The following is a 25,134-nucleotide window of genomic DNA, read 5'->3' on the forward strand; positions in this document are numbered from 1 at the left end:
TATATAATGAAAGACAGAGATAAAAAGACTAAATCGCGTCTGACGTCAGGGCAAATGCACGCCGTGATTGGTTGCCGACCTGCGCAGTACGGCATTTTCTGTCTAGTTGTCAGAATTTTAGTCGCGAACTGGTCTTTTTATCTTTAGATCTATGATCTTCCTGCCCGAAGTCTTACGGGAATCTGGTTTACTTAGGGGGGTGGGGGTGGAGGGAGAGGGAAAAAATTGAGCTCGGCATTAGAGTTCTGACCAGTATAGATTTGAAGCTAAATACATTTCTAGTGTTCTTTTGCAATTTTTTAATGGTACTTAAATAATGGAATTAATGGAATTATATTTTCAAATGTTTTTTTTTACATGTACAATTTATTTTTTATTTTTTTAAAGACACGGTGTACTTGGAATAACTAACGGACTTCATGATATGGGAGGAATGAATTGGCAATTGATGTTGTGCTTCTTTTTCACATGGTTCCTGGTTTTCATATGTATCATTAGAGGAATTAAGTCATCGGGAAAGGTAATTGCAACTTCATGAGAACGAAAATTGCGGTGACTTATAGTGCACTATGCTAACCCGACTTAATCAACACGGCCTCAGCACACTTTAATTTTGGTTATATTAACGTTGAGAATATTGTGAATGATCTCAACGTAATTCAACATGACGTAATTACGTACGCGTTTGGCGTTTGATTTGCACGTCATATTTGGTTGGCAATGTGCTGTTCAGTTGAAATCCACACATCCCCTATGGAAGACATGACCTAATCTCCCACACAGGGAGTTTAGATTACAAATGGAGCCACCCATTCAGGTAAACCCATTCATACTCCCTATGTCATGTCTTCCCAGGGGCTATTTTAAGCGGAAAAGTCATTGCACGTTGGCAAGACAGTGCAGTTACATTTGTCACAGTGGGCATTAGAGAGGAGGTCGTAGCAACCCCCCCCGAGTTTATGAAATAAAAAAAAAACCACGCGTTCAAATCACTCATTTTGATGATTTAGAGGTTAATAACTGCGCATCGGTTATTTGGGGGCATTGTGAAAAATCTAAACATTTTGCCTTTGGAACCGAGGAATATCCCGAGGGGCGCAGCCCCGAGGGATATTCCGAGGTCCAAAGCAAAATGTTTAGATTTTTCACAATGCCTGACATATAACCGATGCAAAGTTATTAACCTCATTCATAACCGTCACTTTGATCTTTTAACTTTACAAAATAACACAAAATTTTCCTCAAAAGTTTGTAAAAATAAACAGTTTTTACATCTTCCCTTTCCCAAAATCGATCAGGCTAAAACAAAACGACCAATAACAAAAGTGCGTATCAGAATCTGTGCAAATATGGTAGCGCGTAATCCAAATACGGCAGCCAGCGCGCGCGCAGTTCGTTGGACGCACAATACGGCGCACGCAGAAGTCAATTGTGTGCGACATTGGAACAATTACGCATTTTGCGGTCAATTGTGAGATATTAATGACCTCGATTTGCGTTCGCGTTTTCACAAATAATAAAATATGATTGGATCGCACGAATCGCGTTTATTAATGAGGTTATGAATTAGAGGTTAATAACTGCGCATCGGTTATTTGGAGGGCATTGTGAAAAATCTAAGCATCTTGCCTTTGGAACCGAGGAATATCCCGATTGGCGCAGCCCCGAGGGATATTCCGAGGTCCAAAGCAAAATGTTTAGATTTTCACAATGCCCGACATATTTCGATGCAAAGTTATTAACCTCATTCATAACTTTCGTCACTTTGATCTTTTAATTTTACAAAATAACACAAAATTTTCCTCAAAAGTTTGTAAAAATAAACAATTTTTACATCTTCCCTTTCCCAAAATCGATCAGGCTAAAACAAAACGACCAATAACAAAAGTGCGTATCAGAATCTGTGCAAATATGGTAGCGCGAAATCCAAATACGGCAGCCAGCGCGCGCGCAGTTCGTTGGACGCACAATACGGCGCACGCAGAAGTCAATTGTGTGCGACATTGGAACAATTACGCATTTTGCGGTCACCTCGATTTGCGTTCGCGTTTTCACAAATAATAAAATATGATTGGATCGCACGCATCGCGTTTATTAATGAGGTTATGAATCATTCTTAAACACTTGAGAATGTTCCTGCTATTGGTTCTTACCCGTGTGATATGACACGATATCACACGGGTCAGCGCGTGTGCATCGACGCGATACGCGTACTCGCAATTTGAACCAATCGGAGGCGCATAGCAACAACGGGACTGGTCGATTTTAAGCCCTAGGTATAATTCCTGGCAAAATGTAGGATTTACTTTGGTTAAAATTTGTAATACTTATCATATTTTTACTTGAATTGAAGTGTTTAAGACTGAGAATAATGGTATTGTTTCTAGCCGCTGTCGTGCATCTATCGTCTCATATAACACGCGTCGGGCGACAGATTATTTTTGGCGTAAAAAACTCGGCTTCGCCTCGTTGTTTTACTTAAAATAATGATGTCGCCCGTGTTATATGAGACGATAGATGCACTCCAGCGGCTAAAAACAATACCTTTATTCTCTAATTTGTGACCTCACGTAGACTTCTTTTAAACATGGGAGACATAGGCTGATCAGGCAGATGAGGCAAGGGAAAATTTTCAAATGCATGACTAATTGACTACTTTAATTACTTCACCGGAACAAATTTGCAATCTTAATGCTAAAATGGCCCAAATGAGTACAATTGTGGTCTTAAAAGAGGATTCCTGATCCTTGAGCATTTAAAAAAATTCAAATATTTCAGAAATGTAAATTTTTATGACCATATTCGGAATCAGCATAAAGCACCAGTTTTTCCATAATTAAAGTGAATTTTGGCCATTTAAAATGAGTACTATAAATAAAAGTATATAAGAAGTGATCCATATCCACTGAATCCAGGTCAATACAATTACAATGTCACAATAAAATTACAATTAAAATCACAGGTCAATAAAATTACAATGTCATAAAATTACAATCTCTGTAAAATGTTTATCAGATTACAGCTGGTTTACTGGTAACAAGTTAACCAAACGGTATTATGCTTAAAAATTCACAGCTCGATAAAAGTAAACATGCACACCGGTGTACGTAATGTCATAAAATTACAATCTCTGTAAAATGTTTATCAGATTTTTTTAAAAATACCTAGCTGCAGCTCGATAAAGTAGTACACAGCTGGTTTATTATTATGCTTAAAAATTTACAGCTCGATAAAACTAAACATGCACACAGGTGTACGTATATAATGTCGTAAAATTACAATCTCTGTAAAATGTTTATCAGAATTTTTTTTAATACCTATAGCTGCAGCTCGGTAAAGTACACAGCTGGTTTACTGATATCAAGTTAACCAAACGGTATTATGCTTTAAAATGTTAATTATAATACAAAAACACATACAAACTCTGCATAGTTGCTTAAAATGCACACCGAAGCCTACAATTTCATGAAATATCACACATTCAAGCAAATTCTCAAAATGTGATTGCGAATTGCATAAAATTAGGCAAAGTTGCAACAACTTTTATTACAAAAAATTAATGTATGAACTAATTGTTATGAACTAAATCGTCTATATATACTGCTTAACTTTAAACAGTAAGATGTTTAGTTCATACAAGCAATGAAAAATACCCAATTGATTTGATGTGTTTATCATTTGGGCTTTAGACATGTTAGAAGTGTGTTGAAAGTCTTTAATTTAGTATTTACCCCGTAGGCTTATATACTTAACTGTGAAAGCACCAAGACTATTTTAAAAGCGTTGCAAGTATAAAACAGGCTATTGAAGTTTATACACGTGTTTAAAATGCACCCCTTTTAATTTTCTGACAAAATCTCGTTCGCGCAGCTCGTGCTTTTGACTCTCGCCCACAGAGGAAAGAGATACAGACTGGTTGTACGCGGAATGTTGCTCTTTCGTCTGCTCTCTGTGATTTCCATCAGTCTTACTTTGTAAGGAACTTCATTTCCTAGTCATTTGTCGGGTTGAAACTTGAAAAGTATAGACATATTTTAAGCACGGATTTGTAATTCTCACTGCACGGATTTTTATTCTCACTGCACGAACGTGCCAAGAGGCACGTTAAAATAGCCCCTGTGTCTTCCATAGGGAGTGAATGGATTTCAACCGGAATAGCCCAGTAATGTCTTAGTATGAAATTGTTAACGAAACGTAGGCTAGTATATCAGGGTGTCCCAAAAGGAGAGGAAATCAAAATACAAATTTGGAAAGAATAAATTCACGCAATTATATGGATACCATAAATGCATTTTCCTTCCTTTCTACGACATACATGACCAATCAACAGTGCACCTCAAATGCGGCATGGCAACAAAAATGTGCATTTCTTAATTTGTTGGGAATATTGTGAAATCGAATGTTAGACTTCGCTCTTCACCAGTTCACCTTCTTTACAAGTGAAATTTTGGCGAAAACCCCCATCTTATTCTAATAATAGATTGATACTGATGATGAAGCACCAACTGAAGATCAAATTGGACATTTTCAAATGTCCAATTTGATCTTCAATTGGTGAAATGTTTTCTTCACGTTTGTCTAATGTTGTTGAATGTTAACAACACAGTGGTATTTTTAAAAGCTTTAAAGAAAAAAAAAACCGAATTTAAAAGATGCAGTTATTTGTATTGATTAAATTTTTTAGAATATGCCTAGACTTTGGAACATTTTGTTGGAAAACAATTGATTGTTTCGCTGGGCTTGCAGTTACAATAAGAAGAACGATACTTTCAATGTTCAATGTTGATAGGGCATAGCAAGAGCCCCGGGGGGGGGTCCATGGAGAAGGAGCAGTACGTGACCCCTATCACTAAGGGAACAACCCAAAAGTTCGACGATGAAGTCCTATGAAACGGAAGTTCTTTCTTTAGGAGGCTGCACCCTAAATACTCTGATCAGCTCGTAATACCTTCTGAATGTTTAGTCAGCAGGGCGGTTTTCCGCAAGTCGCTAACTTGTGTGGGTTGCGCGCATTTAAATTGCAGGGGTGCCATCATTTTGCTTTAAGTCTACATCAGTGTCATCATTCTGCTTGAAGTCTACAGTCTAATAGGAGGGACTCATAACATTGTGGATTGACATTAGAGAATGAATTTGGAGAAAACCTTCTGATAATTACAAACACTCGCTGAGCAGCAAGACCTTCCCTCTAAGCTTTTAATCCGATAAGCTGATTATCTTATTATTTGTTTTCATGAATTGGAAGACATTCTTGATGTATTACTGAGCTCAATCATCTGAAATTACTGGAGCGTGAGCCACCCAGGCTGGTGGCTCAGCATAGTATTTTATTAACAGAAGGTTTTCTCCAAATTCGTTTCCTAATGATATAAAGACTTCACAAAAAGTAACGCATCCGTTATAAATACGCATTTAGCTCTGAACTTTTAATCGTATTCACAATGTTTTAAAAGGGTGGCTTACTTTCGGGCAGTTTGATACCACGTTTGTTTAATGTCGTTGAATATTAACAACACAGTGGTATTTTAAAAAGCTTTAAAGAAAATCTGTAAATTTAAATTTCGGGTATTTTTCCTAAAAAACACTACTGTGTCGTTTCAGTCAGCAACAAAAACCGTATAATGTCGCCTATTACGAGCTGATCACAGGACTCGAATTAAAGCAGAAACTAGCTGGGAGCATTTCCAACTGGTCAGAAAGAAAACTAAGTGGCCCAAAATTATATGGATTTATTAGCCATAAATTGGTCAATAGTGATTTGCGCCTCACTTTTTACTATATTTTATCTTTAATATACATGAATTTTATGACTGCTGTTAAATAGATTATAATTTTACAGGCATTTTTATTTTCAAATTGCATTGTTAAATCATTTCCCGACGATTTTGAAGTAAAAAATAATTGAATTGTCTACCTTTTTTGTCTGAATTAATTTTTGTAAACAATGTATATTAATTTATTATGTTTGCATGATTTCTTAGGTCTGTAATCTTTGGCCCAAATCTATTGTTATGAATTTTGAAACTTTGATGACTGCAAAAAAATGGAAGAGGAAGTCATTCCATATTATGTTTATCATCGTAACTAAATTAAAACTAAACTAAAAGTCCTATATGTCTACCTGTAATGCACTTAAAGGCCCATTCAGTGATTTGCTCATCCGGACGATCGTAAAAATCATCAAAATTCAGATTTTGGTACCTTTGTAATTGGCATAGATGTGCTAACATAGCCTGCTAGTGGTTCGGTCGAAAGCCGTGTATTTTAGACAAAATAAAGCATTTGCATGATTCTGGACTTTTGATACTGACAGTACAAAAAGTCCGACTCGAGATCGAAAGAAGCTCACTCTCCACGTACCAACACGCGTTGCGTATTGTTTCTACTACTTATTACATCAGTAGCTACTATTTTAAACAAAATACACAATTTTAACTGTTTTTCATATTTGAATTGACCGTTAGTTTGCCTCGGTGACCTTTAATTGCTTATTTTGTTTTCTACTACAAAAATTAAGCGTCTGTTTTAAATCAATTTAGACTCTACTTCCCCCGTGTTAGAAACACTGCACTAGGAAGTTTTTCCAGTCGATTGGTGGCGCACTGTACGAAAATCTCGATTTTCTCGAGTCGATCTGAGTTGAAGTAGAAAACCTTTCTAAAACTTCTGTTTTTTGACTAATTTGTCGATGTATTCAGGGAAAAGTGGTTTAATGAAATTCTGTAGACTTATTCTTTATTTCTAAGCAACTCTGACAAATTTCCATTTTTTTAAATGTTCCTGTGAAATCACTGAAAGGGCCTTTAATTCTTAGCTGTACAGAACTCACGGGTCATTAGATCATTGCAAAATACAAAGGAAATTATTCAAGTTAATTTTTTTGTATCAAGTACCCATGGAAACCTTGAAAAAATAATGTATACATATATGCCGGGGATATGAATCATTCCCTGTCAACAATTGACATATTATTTGGCAATGGATTGCAGTGAAATCTAGAAAAACAAACCAAAAAAAACAAAGCGCAGTGATTTATAGTGCACTACGCACAGCCACAACGACTAGACGTTGATCCACAAGCCTCAGTACACTTTACAGGTTGTTGCTGACCACTACGGCCCCACATAATTCCATAAACCATTTAACAACAAATCAGCAGCTTTGCTGCAACCAGGATCAGCTCCCCGAGTTTCGTATGGGTTACAACGAGACAATTAGCATTAAGTTCCTTGTCCAGGGGAATTTCAAGCTAAATCCATTTTTCCACGAGAGCGTACTAGGCACCGCCAGGGTTCGAACGCCTTATCGATTGAGCTAACTGGACAGCAGTCATAAAATTCATGTATATTAAGGGGGTACTACACCCATTGATTTTTTTTTTTTTTTTTGTTGCATTTTTTTGCATTTTGTGAAGAAATTACCAAAAAATTGGACAAAGTGGTATGCAAAATGAAGGGGCAAATCTTCTCGTTTTATTGGTGGTACCGGTATCAATGTAGCTTACATGCTTGTAAAGGTAGAAGCCAAAAGGTGGTACATCACTGATGATTTAAATTCACTTCATTTTGGAAAGCTTACTATCAACGGATTTCGTTAAAATTTTGGATATGTGTTGCTAACACATTAGGGAAATAAAGTTGATATGTAAAATGGGAATAAGTGGTTCCTGATTTCTTTTATGACTTCATGAACTTGGTGCTCCACAACTATCAAAAAAGGAACTGGTTAAAATGCTTCTATTTTCAATGTTGAGCTATATTTTGTATTTTTAACTTGCGACATTATTTCACTGAAACTTAATTAAGCCATAGGTAACAGGTTACCACAACCATACTACAGCAATGTTGAAAAAATTGTATTTCTTGTCACCTATACCACCATATTGGGTAGTTTTCCGTAAGCTTAACTTTTATGATTTTGGTAACTATTTTATATTTATTTGTGAAATCCATCTCAACTAGGCATTCTAAATTGTACTCACCATTTACATCCCAAGGTATATTAGTATATCCACTGTGCACTTCTCGATATATATCCAGTTAAAGACAGAATATCAAAATTATGCCTCATTATGATATCACAGACTCTCACATGTGTATTCAAAATTGATGCTTAAATTTGACCTGAACCAATTGACCTATAACCTGACATACGGCGACCTAATAGCCTTTTCTTCTCCTAACAACACATGATAGTATTAAATTGACTAATGACTATGCATCCATTGTATAAGTGTTTATTTAATTTATTCACTCCAGTGTTATATTTTGCATGCACCACTAGATTTTCTATAGAGAGTATAACAAAGGATTTAATGTATTCTATTCATAAATGTAATCTACTTGAACATGTTGAATAGAATAAATTATGGTTTGTTATGAAACTCACATCTGAGTTACTAGGATACAGTAAACAAAAAATATATAGGGCTAAAATGACTTACTAAAATGGCTTAAAAGCACTTTGTATGTAGATATATTTATAAGTTCAGGACATGAGGTGATGGACATATTTATGTACTTCATAAATTTGCAAGAAAAAAAAGAAGAGGGGTACTGATGAAAATCAGGGTATTATTCCCCCTTAAAGATAAAATATAGTAAAAAGTATAGTACAAAACTGTTTGTCTGACAGACATTTTACTTCAAATATTATTATAATATTATTGATTTGATTTTAAACAATATTTTGAAGCAACTTCTTTGGAGCGAATGTTGAAATTAGGAAAATACTAAAATTTGAAATACATATATTAAACACTGTTTTAAAATATTAATACATTATTATTACACTGTTTTAAAAGATTAACTTTGACCGATGTTTTAGCTTCTTTTTTTACTAACGTACTCGGCCTTTTGACCCGTGCCCATAACGAAAGGACTTTCGATGAACGTTTAAAATGGTATCGAGACTTTTGGAACATTCGCTTCTATAAGCTTCTATAGTAGGATAATAATGTTTTAATTGCATCTTTTCTTTATAGGCCGTGTATTTCACAGCTACATTTCCGTATGTTGTTTTGTTCATACTTCTCATACGAGGCGTAACACTCCCAGGAGCTATAGATGGTATTCTTCTGTACATCAGGCCACAATGGAAATACCTACTCACATCGAAAGTAAGATTTGAGCTGTCCGCATACATACATACTGTTGTAAATATCTTAAACATAATGATAGTTTAAGGGGTACTACACCCCTGTGGTAAATTTGTGACTATTTTTGCATTTTTCTCAAAAATTAATAATACACTGGTAACAAAAGTTATGTATATTATTGGGGCAAGGAATCCAATTACTACACTGAAATTTCAGTGAATCAAGACAAGCAGTTCAGTAAATATGATAGGAAATGAGGTACATCCTCGCGGTACCTCATTTTCTAGCACAAGTTTCGAACCGCTTGTCTTGGGTCACTGAAATTCCAGTGTAGTAATTGGATTCCTTGCCCCTATAATATACATAACTTTTGTTACCAGGGTGTTATTAGTTTTTGTTTTTTTTTTAAAAATAGTCACAAATTTATTGAGGGGTGTAGTACCCCCTTAATCACACTCAAATGACACAGTTATAACACGTTAAATTTTGAAACTAATAATTACAGTTGTTCCATGATTTAAAGCATTTTGAACGCATTATTTTGATTTGTTTGAACAATAATGAGAAGTCCATATTTTCATATGGTGGGAAATACAATAATTCAAATATTAATTTCCTTCCCGTTAAGGTTTTATGCATTTACTATGTTTTTTCCTCAACAGGTATGGAAGGCGGCAGCTAATCAGGTATTTTACTCCTATGGGGCAGGCTGGGGACCAATATTGACTCTAGCTAGCTACAATAAATTCAAGAATAACTGTTACAGGTAGAGTATACTTTCACTTATCCCATGCATTTCTTGCTGTCTTTGTTCATTATTATTCTTTATTTTACTCATACAAAGATTCTTATCATTTAATTGGTCAATTCAATTTTTAGCTATTTATAGAAAAAGACTATTTCACTCCGCGCCAGTGCAATAGTCCATTTTCCATTGCACTGGCGCGCAGCTAAAATGGGAACGCTGTCAGACGCGGTCGTATATCGCGAACGGTGACCATCTCGAGTGGCCAATTATAGGTGTGGGTGTCGCTTCTAAAATAAATACAGTTTGTAATATTTTTGTAATTTATTTTGTTTTCCTGGTGATTTATAAATTTAAATGGAAAACAAAGAATTTTATATGAGTTATATAAAGCAAATATTGGATTTTTTTTGGTTCAATGGAAAGAATATTTTCATTCGACGAAATATGAACTGTTCCATTCAACTCAACAAAGCCTCGTTGGATCGATGGAAAAGTCCATATTTCACCTAGCCTTGATTCAAGTAGTCGCCCTTTCCTTTGACGCTAAACATACCAAAAAAGTATAAAAAAACATCATTTTGAAATGTTTTTCGTGCAGCTGAGGAAATACCTAAGTAGAGGACAGATTAAGGGAAGGGGTATGAGCGTTTGGACAGTATTTATTGTGGGACATTAGAGCACATCAGACATATCGAATTGCATTCTGAATACGAAGAATGTCCTTCTGATATCAAATAATTTTGATTTTTGAAATTCGCAATGTAATACACATTTTATGGCAAATCATTAAAATTGATATTTTTGATATTTAACAGTACTCGAAGTAAACTTTATAAATCTGATGATTTATACTTAAAGTGTATGTAGGTGGGATGAAAAGCCGACGATCAATTGAAAATTTTGACCTTTCGTAATGAAGATATGGATTTTTTTTTTTTTTATATAAAAAAATTGGGAAAAATATCTGCAATACGAAAGGTCAAAATTTTTAATTGATCGTCGGCTTTTCCTCCCAGCTACATACACTTTAAGAATATATCATTAAATTTATAAAATTTACTTCGAGGACTGTTATATCTCAAAAATGTGAAAAATATCAAATTTTATTAATTTGTCATAAAATTTGTATTATATCGTAAATTTCATAAAATGAAAATTATTTGATATCAGAAAGACATTCTTCGTATTTAGAATGGAATTCGATATGTCTGGCGTGCTCTCATGTCCCACAAAAAATTCTGTCGAAACGCTCAAAACGCTCATTCCAGTTCCCTTAATACATGTAGAAACAAATTCTAATTCTAATACTAAAAATAAACCCACCAAAAAACAAAAACAACAACAAAAACAAAAACAAGTAGCAAAGCAAATTGGGCTAGAACAGGATTCACACCAGCGACAATACGAAGGTAAGCCCTGTGTTTTACCATCTGAAATATCCATTGATTGTGCATCCCCAATTACACCATATCTTGCTCAAACTTGCTATCTTGTGGCCGGAGATATGCTATTAGGTATGCAGACACGGGATCAACATGCGCTAATTTCACTTTTATTTTATATTTTGTATACCAGAGATGCAATTATCTTCAGTTGTTGTTGTGGCGCAAGTAGTATATTGGCTGGTTTTGTTATATTTCCTATCATTGGTTTTATGGCTCATGATTCAAATATACCAATTGAGGACGTGGTAGCTGCAGGTAAGAGCTGAACTGTCATGAACGGAAAATTGGATTGAATATGACGTAACTACACTATATTCAAAATCAACATGGTGGAGATTGGAAGTTGGACATTCGTTATTTAGGACAATTTCACTCAAAACCCGTTTTTCTGCACCGATCTTGAAAGTACATGTAAAGTCGAGGTCATTTTGGACATTCGAAGATTTTGGTCATAATTCAATTTTATGGACATTCCTTATTAGGGGAAATTTCGCTCTAAAACGACTTTGCTGCATCGATCACGTGTCTTGCAGTAATTTGACACCATATTTGGACATTCAAATAATTTGACCCAAAACAAGTTTGGGATTCGTTATTGTTTTTTATCAGGCCGCATTTTGCTTTAAAATGAAGGAATGGATAATTTGAAAACGTTTATGGGTCATAATTATCAATTTCATCAATGCTGTTTTTAACCTCGAACTTGTCTTACTTTCTGCAATTTACTTAAATTCACAAACACCACAATTAAGGGTAGACGAGGTATTGTTGGTCGAAGCAACCTAAAAATCGATTTTCATTATCTAGATCAATTATTGAAAAATAACACCTTGATGTTTTGCAAAAGTTCATTCTACAAATCGTATACTTTGCAAATTTGCTTAATTTATTGTTGTTAATGAGTTATGCACGTTTTACAAAAGTGTTGTTGTTTTTGCCCTCTTTACAACGTAACTCAAGAACCGCAGCACCTATAAAAGTATATCTGTGATATTTTAATTCTTCTACACACTCGCTATGAATTGAGCAATACAGTTTTGCCAAAGCTCACTACCATTCGTAAGATGCTGTGAACTACCAAATCACAACAGTTAAAAATAATTAATAACCTTAAAGCAGATAGTTACTAAATTTAGCAAGTTGTAAGTTTGGAAACCAAAATAGTTACATTGAAACCACTTTTGTCTTCAAGTTCAATGATGGCAAAAAGTTCACGAACTCGAGACAACGTTTGTATTTCATATATGTGGGATTATGTGTGCCTCATTACCCTTGCAGAAACAACCTTGGTACAACAACAGAATCAAACCGCCATGTAAAAATATATCATCACGAGACAACGATTGTGTTTGTATGCGTGTTACTTTTTATCGAGTTTCGAGTATCGAGTTTCGAGTTCGAGTTTGAGTTAGATCACATTTTATCATTATTATCATTATCATTACAAGAAACAAATCTTCTTTAATTGTTTGTATTTGTGTCCTTCATTACCTTGCTGAAACAACCTTGGTACAACTTAACATAATCAAACCGCTAGTCAAACACTTTAAAACACCTTTAAACAATCAATAATCCTATTGTCGAAGAGGATAATAAGATTCTACCCAGGGGCTATTTTAACGTGCCTCCTGGCATGTTCGTGCAGTGAGAATAAAAATCCGTGCAGTGAGAATTAAAAATCCGTGCTTAATATATTTCTATACTATTCAAGATTTAAGCACAGTAATGACCTAGTCCTGCCAGCAAGACTTTATCATAAACAACATAATGACATCTACGGACCTGAAGTCTTGCAGCGGTACATATGGATGGACTGTACGTTTAAGAAGTCCAAACTTCAAGCATCAAGAAATATACCTTGTATTTGTCAGTTTTACCTCAGAGATGCTGTAGACCCTCTCTACACAGTGTAGAAACATCACAAGTAGAATGCTGCTCAATATGATAAATCCAAATCATGAAAATTAAGACATTTAACTCGAAACCAGCTACAGTGTACTTTCATCCCACAGGGGATTTGCGGGGACTTTTTGTCAGTGATAGTACACATGTTCCTACACCTATTCCTGAAAAAAAAACAGCTTGTTACAAAAAATTTCCACCTATTTGGCTATATGAACTAATACTATTGGCCAAATGCAGCTGAAAAAAAACAGCTTGTTACAAAAAATTTCCACCTATTTGGCTATATGAACTAATACTATTGGCCAAATGCAGCTAATACAAAACTTACAATTCAATTAAATAAATTGAAATTTTAAATGAAAATCTAAAGTGTCACAGATGTTTTCATATAGGCTGCTAGTGCTGTGGTGAACCAAAAAACCGGGTATTTTAAGTCAAAATAATTTTACATGAATCTGTAATATTTCACCACTGGGTCACCCACCTTTGCATAGTATTTTTCATGGAACCTGAGAGCACACCAGACGTATTGAATTGCATTTCCAATACGATGAATGTCCTTCTGATATCATATAATTTTGATTTTTTGAAATTCCCGATATAATACATAATTATTTTATGACAAATGATTACAAATTGGTATTTTTGAAATTTAAGAGTCCTTGTAGTAAATTGTATAAATCATATGAAAATTTTGACCTTTCGTATTGAAGATATAGATTTTTTCCCCAAAACACCAACAAAAAATGTATATCTTCAAGATTAACATTTCTAATTGATGGTCGACTTTTCATCCCACCTACATACACTATAAGTACATATCATTATATTTAACATTAAAAGAAACAAATTTACTCCATTTTCACTACGATTCGTTTCGCCCGAAAAGGGGCCTTCGGGCGAAACGAATCGTAGTGAAAATGGAGTAAATTTGTTTCTTTTAATGTTATGTACACGCTCTCTTTCACAGGATCGAGCACTCTATTTAATGAAAGAAGAAACACAACTTTATGTATCATTATATTTATTAAGTTTACTTTTAGGACTGTTAAATGTCAAAAATTTCAAAAATATCAATTGTTGATAATTTGCCCTAAAATTTTTATTGCATTGCGAATTTCAGACAATCAAAATTATTTGGTATCAGAAGGACATTTATCATATTCAAAATGCAATTTCTGATGTCCTCTCAGGTACCACAAAAAAAAACCCCGCGAAAACGTCACTATCCGAGCCCTTAAGTAGAGACATTGGCTGCATGTATTTAATAGGGGCTTCACTTTGCCACGGATTTTTCACGGAAATTTGTTTGTTTTTTCTTTTCTTTTTGTTTTGTTTGTTGTTGGGGTGGTTTTTTTTGGGGGGGGGGGTTCAAATTTTCACTATGTACACTAAGAATGAGCCGTAAAGTCGGCAAATTGTATTCTGAGTTACAGTGTAAAATGTGCGTGAAGGTCGTATTCATAGGTACCTCAATTTGGTGCGACATGTATCTCATTTGATAGCGCCAGTCAAATACCGTTTAAACCAACCAGTAATCCTATTGCTGAAGAGGATACACAAGCTTCTACCTATTTCTATAGGATCCTTAAATAGCTCTAGACTTTGGCTAAATCCTGTTCAACTGGTGGGTTACAAAGCATTTTGTCTAGGTATGTTTAACCTACAATTAACAATAAGAGGACATTCGTGAACCTCGTTGACTTGGGGATGATTTGAAATAACCGCAAATTATGACTGTTTGATATTTATTACCAGCAATGTGGAAAAGAAGACACATGTAGCACCGAAAACAGGTACATTTTGTTGAAGAAACAGAGTTCAACAAACCATAACCACGCTTCTGGATATCGTTTGAAGTCAAATATTATACCATTTTAAAGCTTGTGATATATATTTTCTAAACACGAAATAAAACAAAATTGACCGGGGCCGACATTACGGCTGATTCGTTGTGAACGGTCACATTTGTTAAAACTTTCACTGAGATCACTGAATTGGAGTTTAACTATGCGGTGTGTACTTTCATCAAGCTGTGGCTAATAAAAATAATGACATGTAAAATTGATTTACATTTTAAAGAAAATCACCCTTGTAAATAAATAATTGTAGGCACCTGTGTGCATTTGGTTAGCTTTGCAGAGTTTTTATCCGTTTTTGCATTCTGATCAACATTTTTTAATCGTTGAACCAGGTGTGTACTTTCATCGAGTTCTAGCTATAAGTTTCGAAAAAAATGACAACAAGAATCGGGTGATAAGTATGCACTTTCAAAGAGTATATGTTTTATGTAGCTATTTAGTTATGGCAGAAAAAAAGTTACATCACAAAATAGTGAGAATGTTGGTCAAACGACGAACAGTTGGTTAACATGTTTATCATTTGAAATAATCTTAATCATGTAACAAATCGTGGAAAATATTCTTAGAAACAACAGCAAGTTGTCCTTACGACGATATTACGTAATTGGTAAAATTGTAAATTTAATTTCAAAGCTTTAATTTTAGAATATAACTTGTGGTGTACCCCAAGGGTAAATTCTTGGATCTCTGTTATTGTATATGAACTATAATAAATGCATGAAGGATGTTCCAATTTATTCTCTTTGCTGATTACATAACAATATTATACTCAAATAAGAATATCATTAGAAAAGTATTTTTAAAATAAGAACCAGATACAAACACAATGGGGATCAATTGTTGATACCTAAGAAAACGGAATATAAACATTAACAAGATAAAAGTACAGTATGGCAGGCAAGCTCCCTCCTGCACATACACAACCTGCTTGGGCATCGAGGCAAAAGTAACCAACAAGTCAACGTGCAGTGTCTTTTCCCCCCTAAAATAGCTCTTGCTTCTACCCCTGCTTCTACCTATCTCTAGTCATGTTCACACGGTCGGACATAAGTGAGTTATTACCGGTAATAAGCGACTTATAACCAGTAATAGTGACTTATTACCGGTAATAAGTGACTTAAGTCCGATCGTGTGAACACAACTTCTATAGAATTCTTAAATATCTCTAGTCTTTGTTTGCTTTGGCTAAATCCTGTTCAAGTGGTGGATTACAAAGTATTGTATTTTGTCTAGGTATATATAACCAACAATTAACAATGAGCCTGCTGAACCTCATTGACTTGAGGATGATTTGAAATGACCGCCAATTATGACTGTTTGATATTTATTACCAGCAATGTGGGAAAAGAGACACATGTAGAACCGAAAAAGGTAGACCATTTTGTTGAAGAAGTAAAGATCAACAAACCATGACCCCGCTTCTGGATATCGTTTGAAGTCAGATGATATACCATTTTAAAGCTTATGATATATAATTTTCTAAACATGAAATAAAACAAAATTGACCGGGGCAGAATTTACGGCTCATTCGTCGTGTACCATGTGTACGGTCTAATGCAAATCATATTCGCTGATTATACACGCATTAAAGATCTATGTGCAGGAATGAAGTAGCAATTTCTTCCATTGTACCTCATTTGTTATAGGTTCAGAACGAGAAGGGCATTAAGACACCTCATTTGTTGCAATGGCCCCAATATTGATGCCGCAGCGTACAAAAATGAACGTTACCCAATCAAGATTTGAAAGTTGCAGCAGAATCCTATTGCCTTGTATTCAGTATCCTGTATCCATTAGAGGAAAAACTTCCTTCACCCAATTGAATTTGGGGAGCTGCAGAAAATGGGTGGATGTTACAATCTAAGTGCGGATAGGTTTGCGCCGGGTTCGGCTGCAACTAGCCTAGTTGATGCGATCTGATTGTGATGATTCACCACGCAGCGAAATTACAGCGCTTTGAATCCTCTGGAAAAAGCGCTATATAAATTCTGAAGTTTATTTATTTACTTTATTATATTTATTATTTATTATTTATATATTATATTTTATTATTTCTTTATTATTTATTTATTTATTTATTGATTATTTTATTTATTTATTATTTATTTATTTATTTTAGATACAGATGTATTTGAGTGATTCTCAACTTTAATTTCCACTTTTTTACAGAATTATTCACTGTTATAGCATTTTTAAAAGCTTTTTCGGTTATAGAATGTATCATTTAATGACAAAATTGGTGGCGCTATTTAGTAACTGGAAATTACTCTTTCAAGCTTTTAATGCAAATAATTCCTTTTATTGTTTGATAAAATATGTTCCTTGTTGATTGTTTCACCTATTCCAGCTGTTTTAATGGCAGTATTAATCACCTACCCCTTGCAAATAACGAAATATGATTTACGATAAATAGCGCCATCTATAGTTTGTATTTAGTTAATAATGAAGCCAATTCTATATAAATTTACACCAATCAACCGTGCATACATTTGGAGGATATCAAAACATCAAACATGTGATAATCAATAACACTTAATTGTCATTGTGATTATTATTTACGTAATGAAACACAAAGATTTCAATATAAATTTCCAACAAGTTCCTAAGGAATCTATAGCACCTACAATACGGCCAAATACGTAACCAATATCTTGTCTCCACAAGAACAGTGAACAACATGTTAACAAACTGTCTCAGTTCAAACTATTTGTGTTATACGACGTTACTGCCTTATTCACCAGCGTGCCGGTGGAAGAAAGATTGGTTATCGTCAAAGATCTGCTCACAGCTGATGACACTTTGGATTCCAGGACTGACCTCAACCAACAACAAGTCACAGACTTACTCAGCACTTGCCTCAAGACCACGTATTTCATCTACGATGGCAACTTACTTAACTTCGTGAAACCGGAGCAGAAAATGGTTTTAGAGTGAAATTGCCCTAAATAACGAATGTCCAGTTTCCAATCTCTGGCCAACTCGATCTATGTTATTGCATCCAACCAAACGTTTACAGATCATATTTCGTTAGAGTAACACATGACCCCGTAGCATATTCAGTGAAGCAGAATTCTGTCAAACAGAGACCTATATAACACGTCTATCTAGATCGAGGAAATGTTTGATACTTTACATTAGGCCTACTTCTCTTTCAGGTCCGGGGCTTGCATTTGTGGCTTATCCTGAAGCCTTGTCCAGGCTGCCGGTGTCTCAACTGTGGTCATTTCTTTTCTTCTTCATGTTATTAACGGTTGGACTCGATTCTCAGGTAAGCAAAACAACATATATATACAGCGTGTGACTCCGTGTCCTTAAAACGTCCATTTAAAGCATTTTAAGCAAAATGTCAAATGTCAGTATTTAAACCTAAAAAATGCTCCGAATTTCTACTCATTCGCTTTTGGTATTGATGAGAATAGGCAATTTACCAAAATGACCTAAGTTCATCTTGCGCCACTTTCTTTCATCATGTTGCATTGTGTATATTTTTGCTACCGGATCTATCCAGAGTGAAGCATTCACTTCATAAGACACCCAGAGGATGATTTAAGGAAGCCCCATCATGCACTGTAAAAGTGTTATCACTAGAGTTTCAACTGCCACTTTACTTTTCAAATCCCATTGAACTCTGTGCAAAAGATGTTGTTTTAGAATTGCCCGTGTGTCATTATTACTTGGTCGATTTCAGATTTAAAGTGATGTATGCATGAAGGATAATTCACACCTCCTGTAGATAACATAAAATGTGAAATCGACAAACTTTTTGAAGGTGTTTTTATTGTAAATATATCTGTCCAAATTCAAATTTAACCATGCACGTTTGTATGCAGTGGGCGGGCAGTGGTGTCATGTTCACTCATACAGCTGTGCTAACCGCAAGACTTGCTGGGAAGTGCTTAAATCATCCTCTGTAAGACACCAGATGATTGCTAGCTTGCTCAACAACATTTTTCTCTGGTGCGATAATACTCCATTGGAGGGATGCAGAAGCAGAAGGGCGTTGGCTCTTTACAAGTTGTTCCTTGTTGTATAAATGAGCTTTTACGTATAGCTTTTATGTTGGATTTCAGGGATTGCTCATTTGTTATGCTAAAACCGTTCCCTATATTATGTGATCAAGGCCGTTTCTACACTCAGGTGAATGAGATATTATATCGCACGACTACAACGTGCGGACCTAATATCACATTAGTGTACTCAGGAAATGCAATGTTGTAAATTAAATGGTAGGATCTGCTTTATATCTGGAATGAGACTTATTCGTCAAATTTGTTGACCCTCCTTTGAATCTTGCCGCAAATAGACTGATGAAAGACGATTTTGAGTTTCCCGTCACCCCGGCAAACACTTGATTGAGACTTTTCCAATGAAAAATATATAATACTGTTTATAAGTAACAAACAATCTCGTGCATTTTCAATATGGAATTAAATTTTTAACCAAAGCATCATTGTCACACCAATATTTTAAGTTACAATATAATAAATAAATAAATTTTGGATTTATAAAGCGCCTTTCTCCAGATCTTAGAGGACTCAAAGCGCTGTAATTTCGCTGCAATGGTGATTCATCACAATCAGATCGCATCAACTAGGCCAGTTGCTGCCGAACGGCGCACACCTATCCGCATTTAGATTGTAACATCCACCAATTAGGCCTATCTGTGCAGCTCCCCAAATTCCATTGGAGCTCATTGGGTGAAGGAAGTTTTTGATAACCAAACAACTAATCACCGATGTTTGCGATACAGGAGGAAACCGGAGATCCCGGAGAAAACCTGCAAGAGCGAGCATGGAATTGGGATAAACCAAGTGCACATGAGTCCTTGGGCCGCGCCGGGGCTTGAATCCGACCCAGTGGTGCAAGGCGAGGAAACTACCGCTGTGCCAACTCGCTCAACTTGTCTACACTTCAGGCAGTATAGTAGCTCTAGACATCTATATTTGTCAATGTACATTATAAAAGAGATGTGGTGTTACAGGAGACGTCTGCAATAGCAGACACATAAAACGGGGACGGAGAAGCAGAAAAATGGGGACAAGAAGAAGGGGAGAAAAGAGAGAAAGAAGGGGAAGGAGAGGGAGAAAGAGAAATGAAAGAGGAGGAGAAGGAGAAATAGAAGGGAAGGGAAAGAGAAAGGAAAGTGGAGGAAGTTTCTTTTTTGGCTCGACAGTGTAAATTGCATTCTGCACAATGTTGATTTCATTTATTGTATGTAAAATTTTTAGTGTGACGTAGTTTAGCTTTTTACTATAAATGTTCACTTTTGTTTACAGTTTGTTACAATGGAAGCCGTCCTCACTAGCTTGTTTGACGAATTTGGAGTGTACCGTCCTAGTATCAGGGACCACAAAACAAAAATTACATTGGCAACTTGTTTGTTATTTGCATGTATTGGTCTTCCCTTTGCTACTCAGGTAAGATACGTGCTAAAAACTTGAAACACTTTTTACTAAAAAGTGTTTCAAACGCATTCAAAATGTTACGTTCAACGCTACAAGATTAACGATCTCTTGTTGTGAAAACAGATGTCTGCCCATCCTTTGGTTGCAAAATTTGGTTCGACCTTTAGCCTATGTAAGCTGTACGTATCTAAGGTTTATAGTTAATTAGTAGTAGTAAATCTGTATTCATTCAGGGTTTCTCAGTTCAGTAAGGCACAACACCTTTTTTTGGTCCTATAGCGCTATCGGTGGCCGAAGAGGTACTGATTGACACTTATCATCGTACCCTGAACATTTGTACGGTGCATTCGTTTATGGTTTAAACGAAAAACAATAACACTATGCAAGTGTTAATCATTATGCTTGGTACAATTTATTACATCTCCAATGTATTCATCTCCAGGGAGTGATGTTAAGAGTCATCGGTAGCCTACCTAACCGGGCACCGATAGTTCTATAGGACCAAATTCGATGTGGTGCCAAATACAATACTGGTCTCCCATGAGACCCTGGGAGGTTTGGTTCTAAGTTTAGAGTGTATGGATTGAATTAGGGTTAGAGTGAGGGTTAGGGATGCCGATATTTACATGAAGGTAACACCCATTATTGCAGACATGAAACAGGGTCTTCATAAAAAAGAAGAAAAGGCTGAAAATGCTAAAAAAAATAAACGCTGAAAAACAGCGTAAAATCGGGGTAAAATGACTCAAATTCGTGGGGGGCACTCACATAAATGGTCTGTACGCATGCGGGACAAAGTGCGAGTATAAATATGTTCGGTACAATTTTTATTAACTATTATTCCATTTTTTATGTTACATTAAGTCATGATCGCTAAATTCTCAAAACATTCTATATATTTGCTACCGTGTTTTCATTTCGTTTACAGGGTGGTTTATACCTCATGACACTGTTCGATTGGTATTCAGCAGGTATCAGTCCTATGTTATTGTCCTTCATGGAGATAATGGTCATCTCTTACGTTTATGGTGAGATATTTGATGTTTTGATGATGATGATCGATCATGATTGTTGTCGATGGTGATAATAATAATGATGATATTGATCATGATCAAGCGAAGTAGGATGATCAGGTACACAGCAGCCCACGCCATACTCCAAGAGTTTCTAGAATGTGTTCAAAACCAACTAGTAAATAGACCTCGTAAACTAGAGGTATGAGAATAATTATTTCAGTGCAATGAGTGTGTAAATGCTTCTTTGGCGCGCCAACTGCTGCATTTGTACTTGCCGAGCGCACTACGCTCTTTACGTGTCGCGGTTTTTTTTAACAAGCAGTGCGTGTGACGCAAAGCATCGACCCCCGATGCCACATATTTGCGTTGTACTTCTATGTGGACCTTGTGTGGAGTGACAGTGGACAGAGGCTGCAAGGAAGACTGATAACAGAGGGTTTTCAATGAAATATTTTTTGGTAAAAACTGAAGCATCCTTTGTATAAAAGAATATGTGAATATTAACTGAAAAGATGGTGAAATTTTTATGAAAAATTTACATAGAACCCCGTCAAAGATTACTGTTTCGTTGTTATGGTAATGTAATCCTTTATTTTCTGAAATAAAATTAGGGGTTCTATGTGGACTTTACTATAAATTGCAAAAATCCAGACCGTGACAAGAAAAATGGTAGGCTGACTAGGCTCGTTGCAAACCGACGCGTTGAGCATGTGTAGCGAAATGGCAAAATCGATTATGTATTGTGTATGTTTCATAAGCCCCTTGTATTGTCTGTATGCGCTTGAGAATAGCGGTAGCGCTGTAATACACATTTATGTTTTTAATGTCAATTCCGAGAATATGGTACGTTTTCGTAATTATGAAGCACGGTGGCCTAATGGATAGGGCGCAAGCTTCATAATCGAAAGATTGCGGGTTCGAGCCCCACCACGGCCAGTGTGCTGCATCCTTGGGCAAGATGGCGTAATTCCCAATTGCTTCACTCCACCCAGGTGTAAAATGGGGAGCTGCTGGGGGTAATCACAATCCAAGTCGAATGAAAGTACGGATTGCGCATCAGTTGCGGACTTGATGAAGTGGAAATGTATATCCTAATGGCAGCAGAATAATTGTTGAAGTGAGCTGGTAGGCCTACTTAGGTGTAGCGCACGTTAAATCACCGACATTTCCCCAAATCAGAAAAATAAACACAAGAGGTTTTTTTTGTCTTGACAGGTGCCAAGCGATTTTACCATGATATACGTTCAATGATTGGATACACACCCTGGCCATATGCAAAGTTTTGTTGGATGTTTGTAGCACCTGTTATAGTTGTGGTGAGTTTCAAACATCTAACATCATGTATACTCAAGATGTGAATTTCATTACGTTATCCTTTTCACCTGTTGCCAAATTGAAATCCCTGTATTCAAAATGAAAATAGTGAACCCGTCTATCTCCTCAAAATCAGTGACGGAGCGAATTTGCTTAAGCCAGTATTGAAGATTCTGCACGTACAAAATGAATGTGTGGGTAACGTAGAAAATGCACAAAATTTGTCCGTTTAGAGATTGCAGCTAATCAAATCTTTCAACGGCTTTATGACGAATTCTTGCATTGGTTACTTTTATAAACTGCTCAAATAAAGAAAGTCCGCAGTCATGTAACCCGTCCTACACCAAAACCTGATCTTGTTATGAAAATTTGATTGATACGGTTGTGTGCAGAATCTCGTTAGCTCTAATTTGATACCAAATTTGATACCAAACACTCAAAAGTGACAAAGACTGATACCAGTTTATGGCATTTGGTGCATTTTCAAAAGTTGCAAATCAAAACGATAACGCGGTCGAAATTGCTTAGCGTGGCAATGTGGTCAAGCTTGCTTGCCCACGATGAACCCATGTCGACTATCCCAGGTGCGCGCTTTATTCAATTGTTAATTTAAAACGCATGGGTTGCTACAGTGCTTTACTGATGAATACTAGGCACGATGCGATCGATATGACCTAGCGGTTGTTTCGGGCTATGTCAATGGTCGCGCTGTGCCATTCACCTCTACAGCTCCGCGTGGTCCAGACAGGGTCTAATTCTGCATAAAACCGGGCAACGTTATTTCTATAGATCTGCTGCGCATTCAAATTGCATTGTATTGCATCGTAATTTCATTTGTGTCTATGCTAATTATGTTTACACAACATGAACTCACGTGTTTTCAAGCAAATTCGCCGCTAATAGGTGATCAAAAGCGATCGGAATGTTACAAAAGTACAGATCGCATTCAGCTTACTTCATATGAGATGATCTTTGGAAAAATACAGCATAATTTGTCTTGGTGTTTGCGGAATGCCATGCAGTAAAATATTAATACGTTGCGGCAATTCATGATTGACAACTAACAATCGGCGTGTCCTTCGTATCCTCCACTGTCAATTTCTTATCCACTCACTAATCCTCACAAAAGCTTTGTGTTGATTACGTAATGTGTGGAGGCAAATTGCAATAAGTACAATGAAATAATGAGTAGGGCGGGCTCCGAGGCGGGTTTCTTCTTCATCTTACGTAACAGTATTGTTCTCCAAAAAACCCGGAAGCTTGTCGTTTGGAGCTCTAGCTGAAATACAGCAAGATAATGTAAGATAGTAAATGTAAACCTGTATTTTAGCTAGAGTATCTCGAGCTAGCGTGGTCCATTTTTAATTTGCAACTTTTGAAAATGCACCAAATTTCATATACTGGTCTCAATCTCTCTGAATTTAGAGTTTTTGGTGGCAAATTTGGTATCAAGTTGGAGATAACACGATTCTGCACACGACTTTATCAATTAAATGTTCATAACACGATCAGGTTTTGGTGTAGGACGGGTTACATGACTGCGGACTTTCTTTAGTTGAGCAGTTTATTTTGTTAAATATGTAGAGTGTAGGCGTATCGTGTCATGACGAAGCACGGCGCGGCAATCGCCAATTGGCTGTCGAGTCGGGGCATTCATATTTTTGGGGTCTAATATTCCAAAAGCAAAGCAAAGCAAAGAATTTACATGCTCTGTCTGGTGTTTTGTCCACTTCGTCCCCTTAATTTTGTTGTTATATTTACTCTGCCTTCAAAATGCTTTTATGATGATAAACTCCTCAAAAAACAGTTAAATGGCACATTCTGTTTGAGAACCCACTACATTCACAAGACATGTACACAACCGTGAAAAGGTTCAAGTTGTATTATTGTAAAGGGGACTAAATTAGCTGTCAATTGATATACAACACTTACAAGATATGAAATGTCTTGAAAAACATTTCCAAACTTTGTTGAGGAGTTTATAATTACTCTGTATTTTCTTCCTGTTTAGCTAATCATCATATTCAGCTTTGTAGACAACACTGCAGCCACTGTTGGCAATTATGTGTTCCCACCATGGGCACAAGCTATCGGCTGGACACTGACGATGTCATCTATAGTTCCTGTGATTGGATACGCCATCCTTCATCTATGGCGCATAGAAGGATCGAGCTTCCTGCAGGTAGGCTGTCCTGGAATGATCATGACAGTAGTAGATGATTTCCAGTGTCAAAATGTCACCATCAATATTACGCCACAATGAGTTTTCAGGAAAAGTGATATTTGCGGGTGTATAGTACATTTGCAGGGCTGTTAACTTTCACGCATTGAGCGTGACAATC

The 25,134-nt window shown here is 36.0% G+C and overlaps 1 protein-coding gene across 1 annotated transcript in view; it reads left to right on the forward strand.

Annotated features, from left to right (window-relative positions):
• Positions 1-25,134, forward strand: part of LOC140157490 (sodium- and chloride-dependent glycine transporter 2-like) — a 29,450-nt gene that overhangs the window by 2,866 nt on the left and 1,450 nt on the right. The window contains exons 4-12 of the mRNA XM_072180693.1: positions 388-520; positions 8,984-9,118; positions 9,760-9,863; positions 11,421-11,545; positions 18,213-18,325; positions 20,334-20,474; positions 21,391-21,490; positions 22,694-22,794; positions 24,804-24,974. Of these exons, the coding sequence (XP_072036794.1) occupies positions 388-520; positions 8,984-9,118; positions 9,760-9,863; positions 11,421-11,545; positions 18,213-18,325; positions 20,334-20,474; positions 21,391-21,490; positions 22,694-22,794; positions 24,804-24,974 (1,123 nt within the window). The remainder of the gene's footprint in view (positions 1-387; positions 521-8,983; positions 9,119-9,759; positions 9,864-11,420; positions 11,546-18,212; positions 18,326-20,333; positions 20,475-21,390; positions 21,491-22,693; positions 22,795-24,803; positions 24,975-25,134) is intronic.

Source organism: Amphiura filiformis, chromosome 7 (genome assembly GCF_039555335.1).
Source record: "Amphiura filiformis chromosome 7, Afil_fr2py, whole genome shotgun sequence".
NCBI classification, from domain to species: Eukaryota; Metazoa; Echinodermata; class Ophiuroidea; order Amphilepidida; family Amphiuridae; genus Amphiura; species Amphiura filiformis.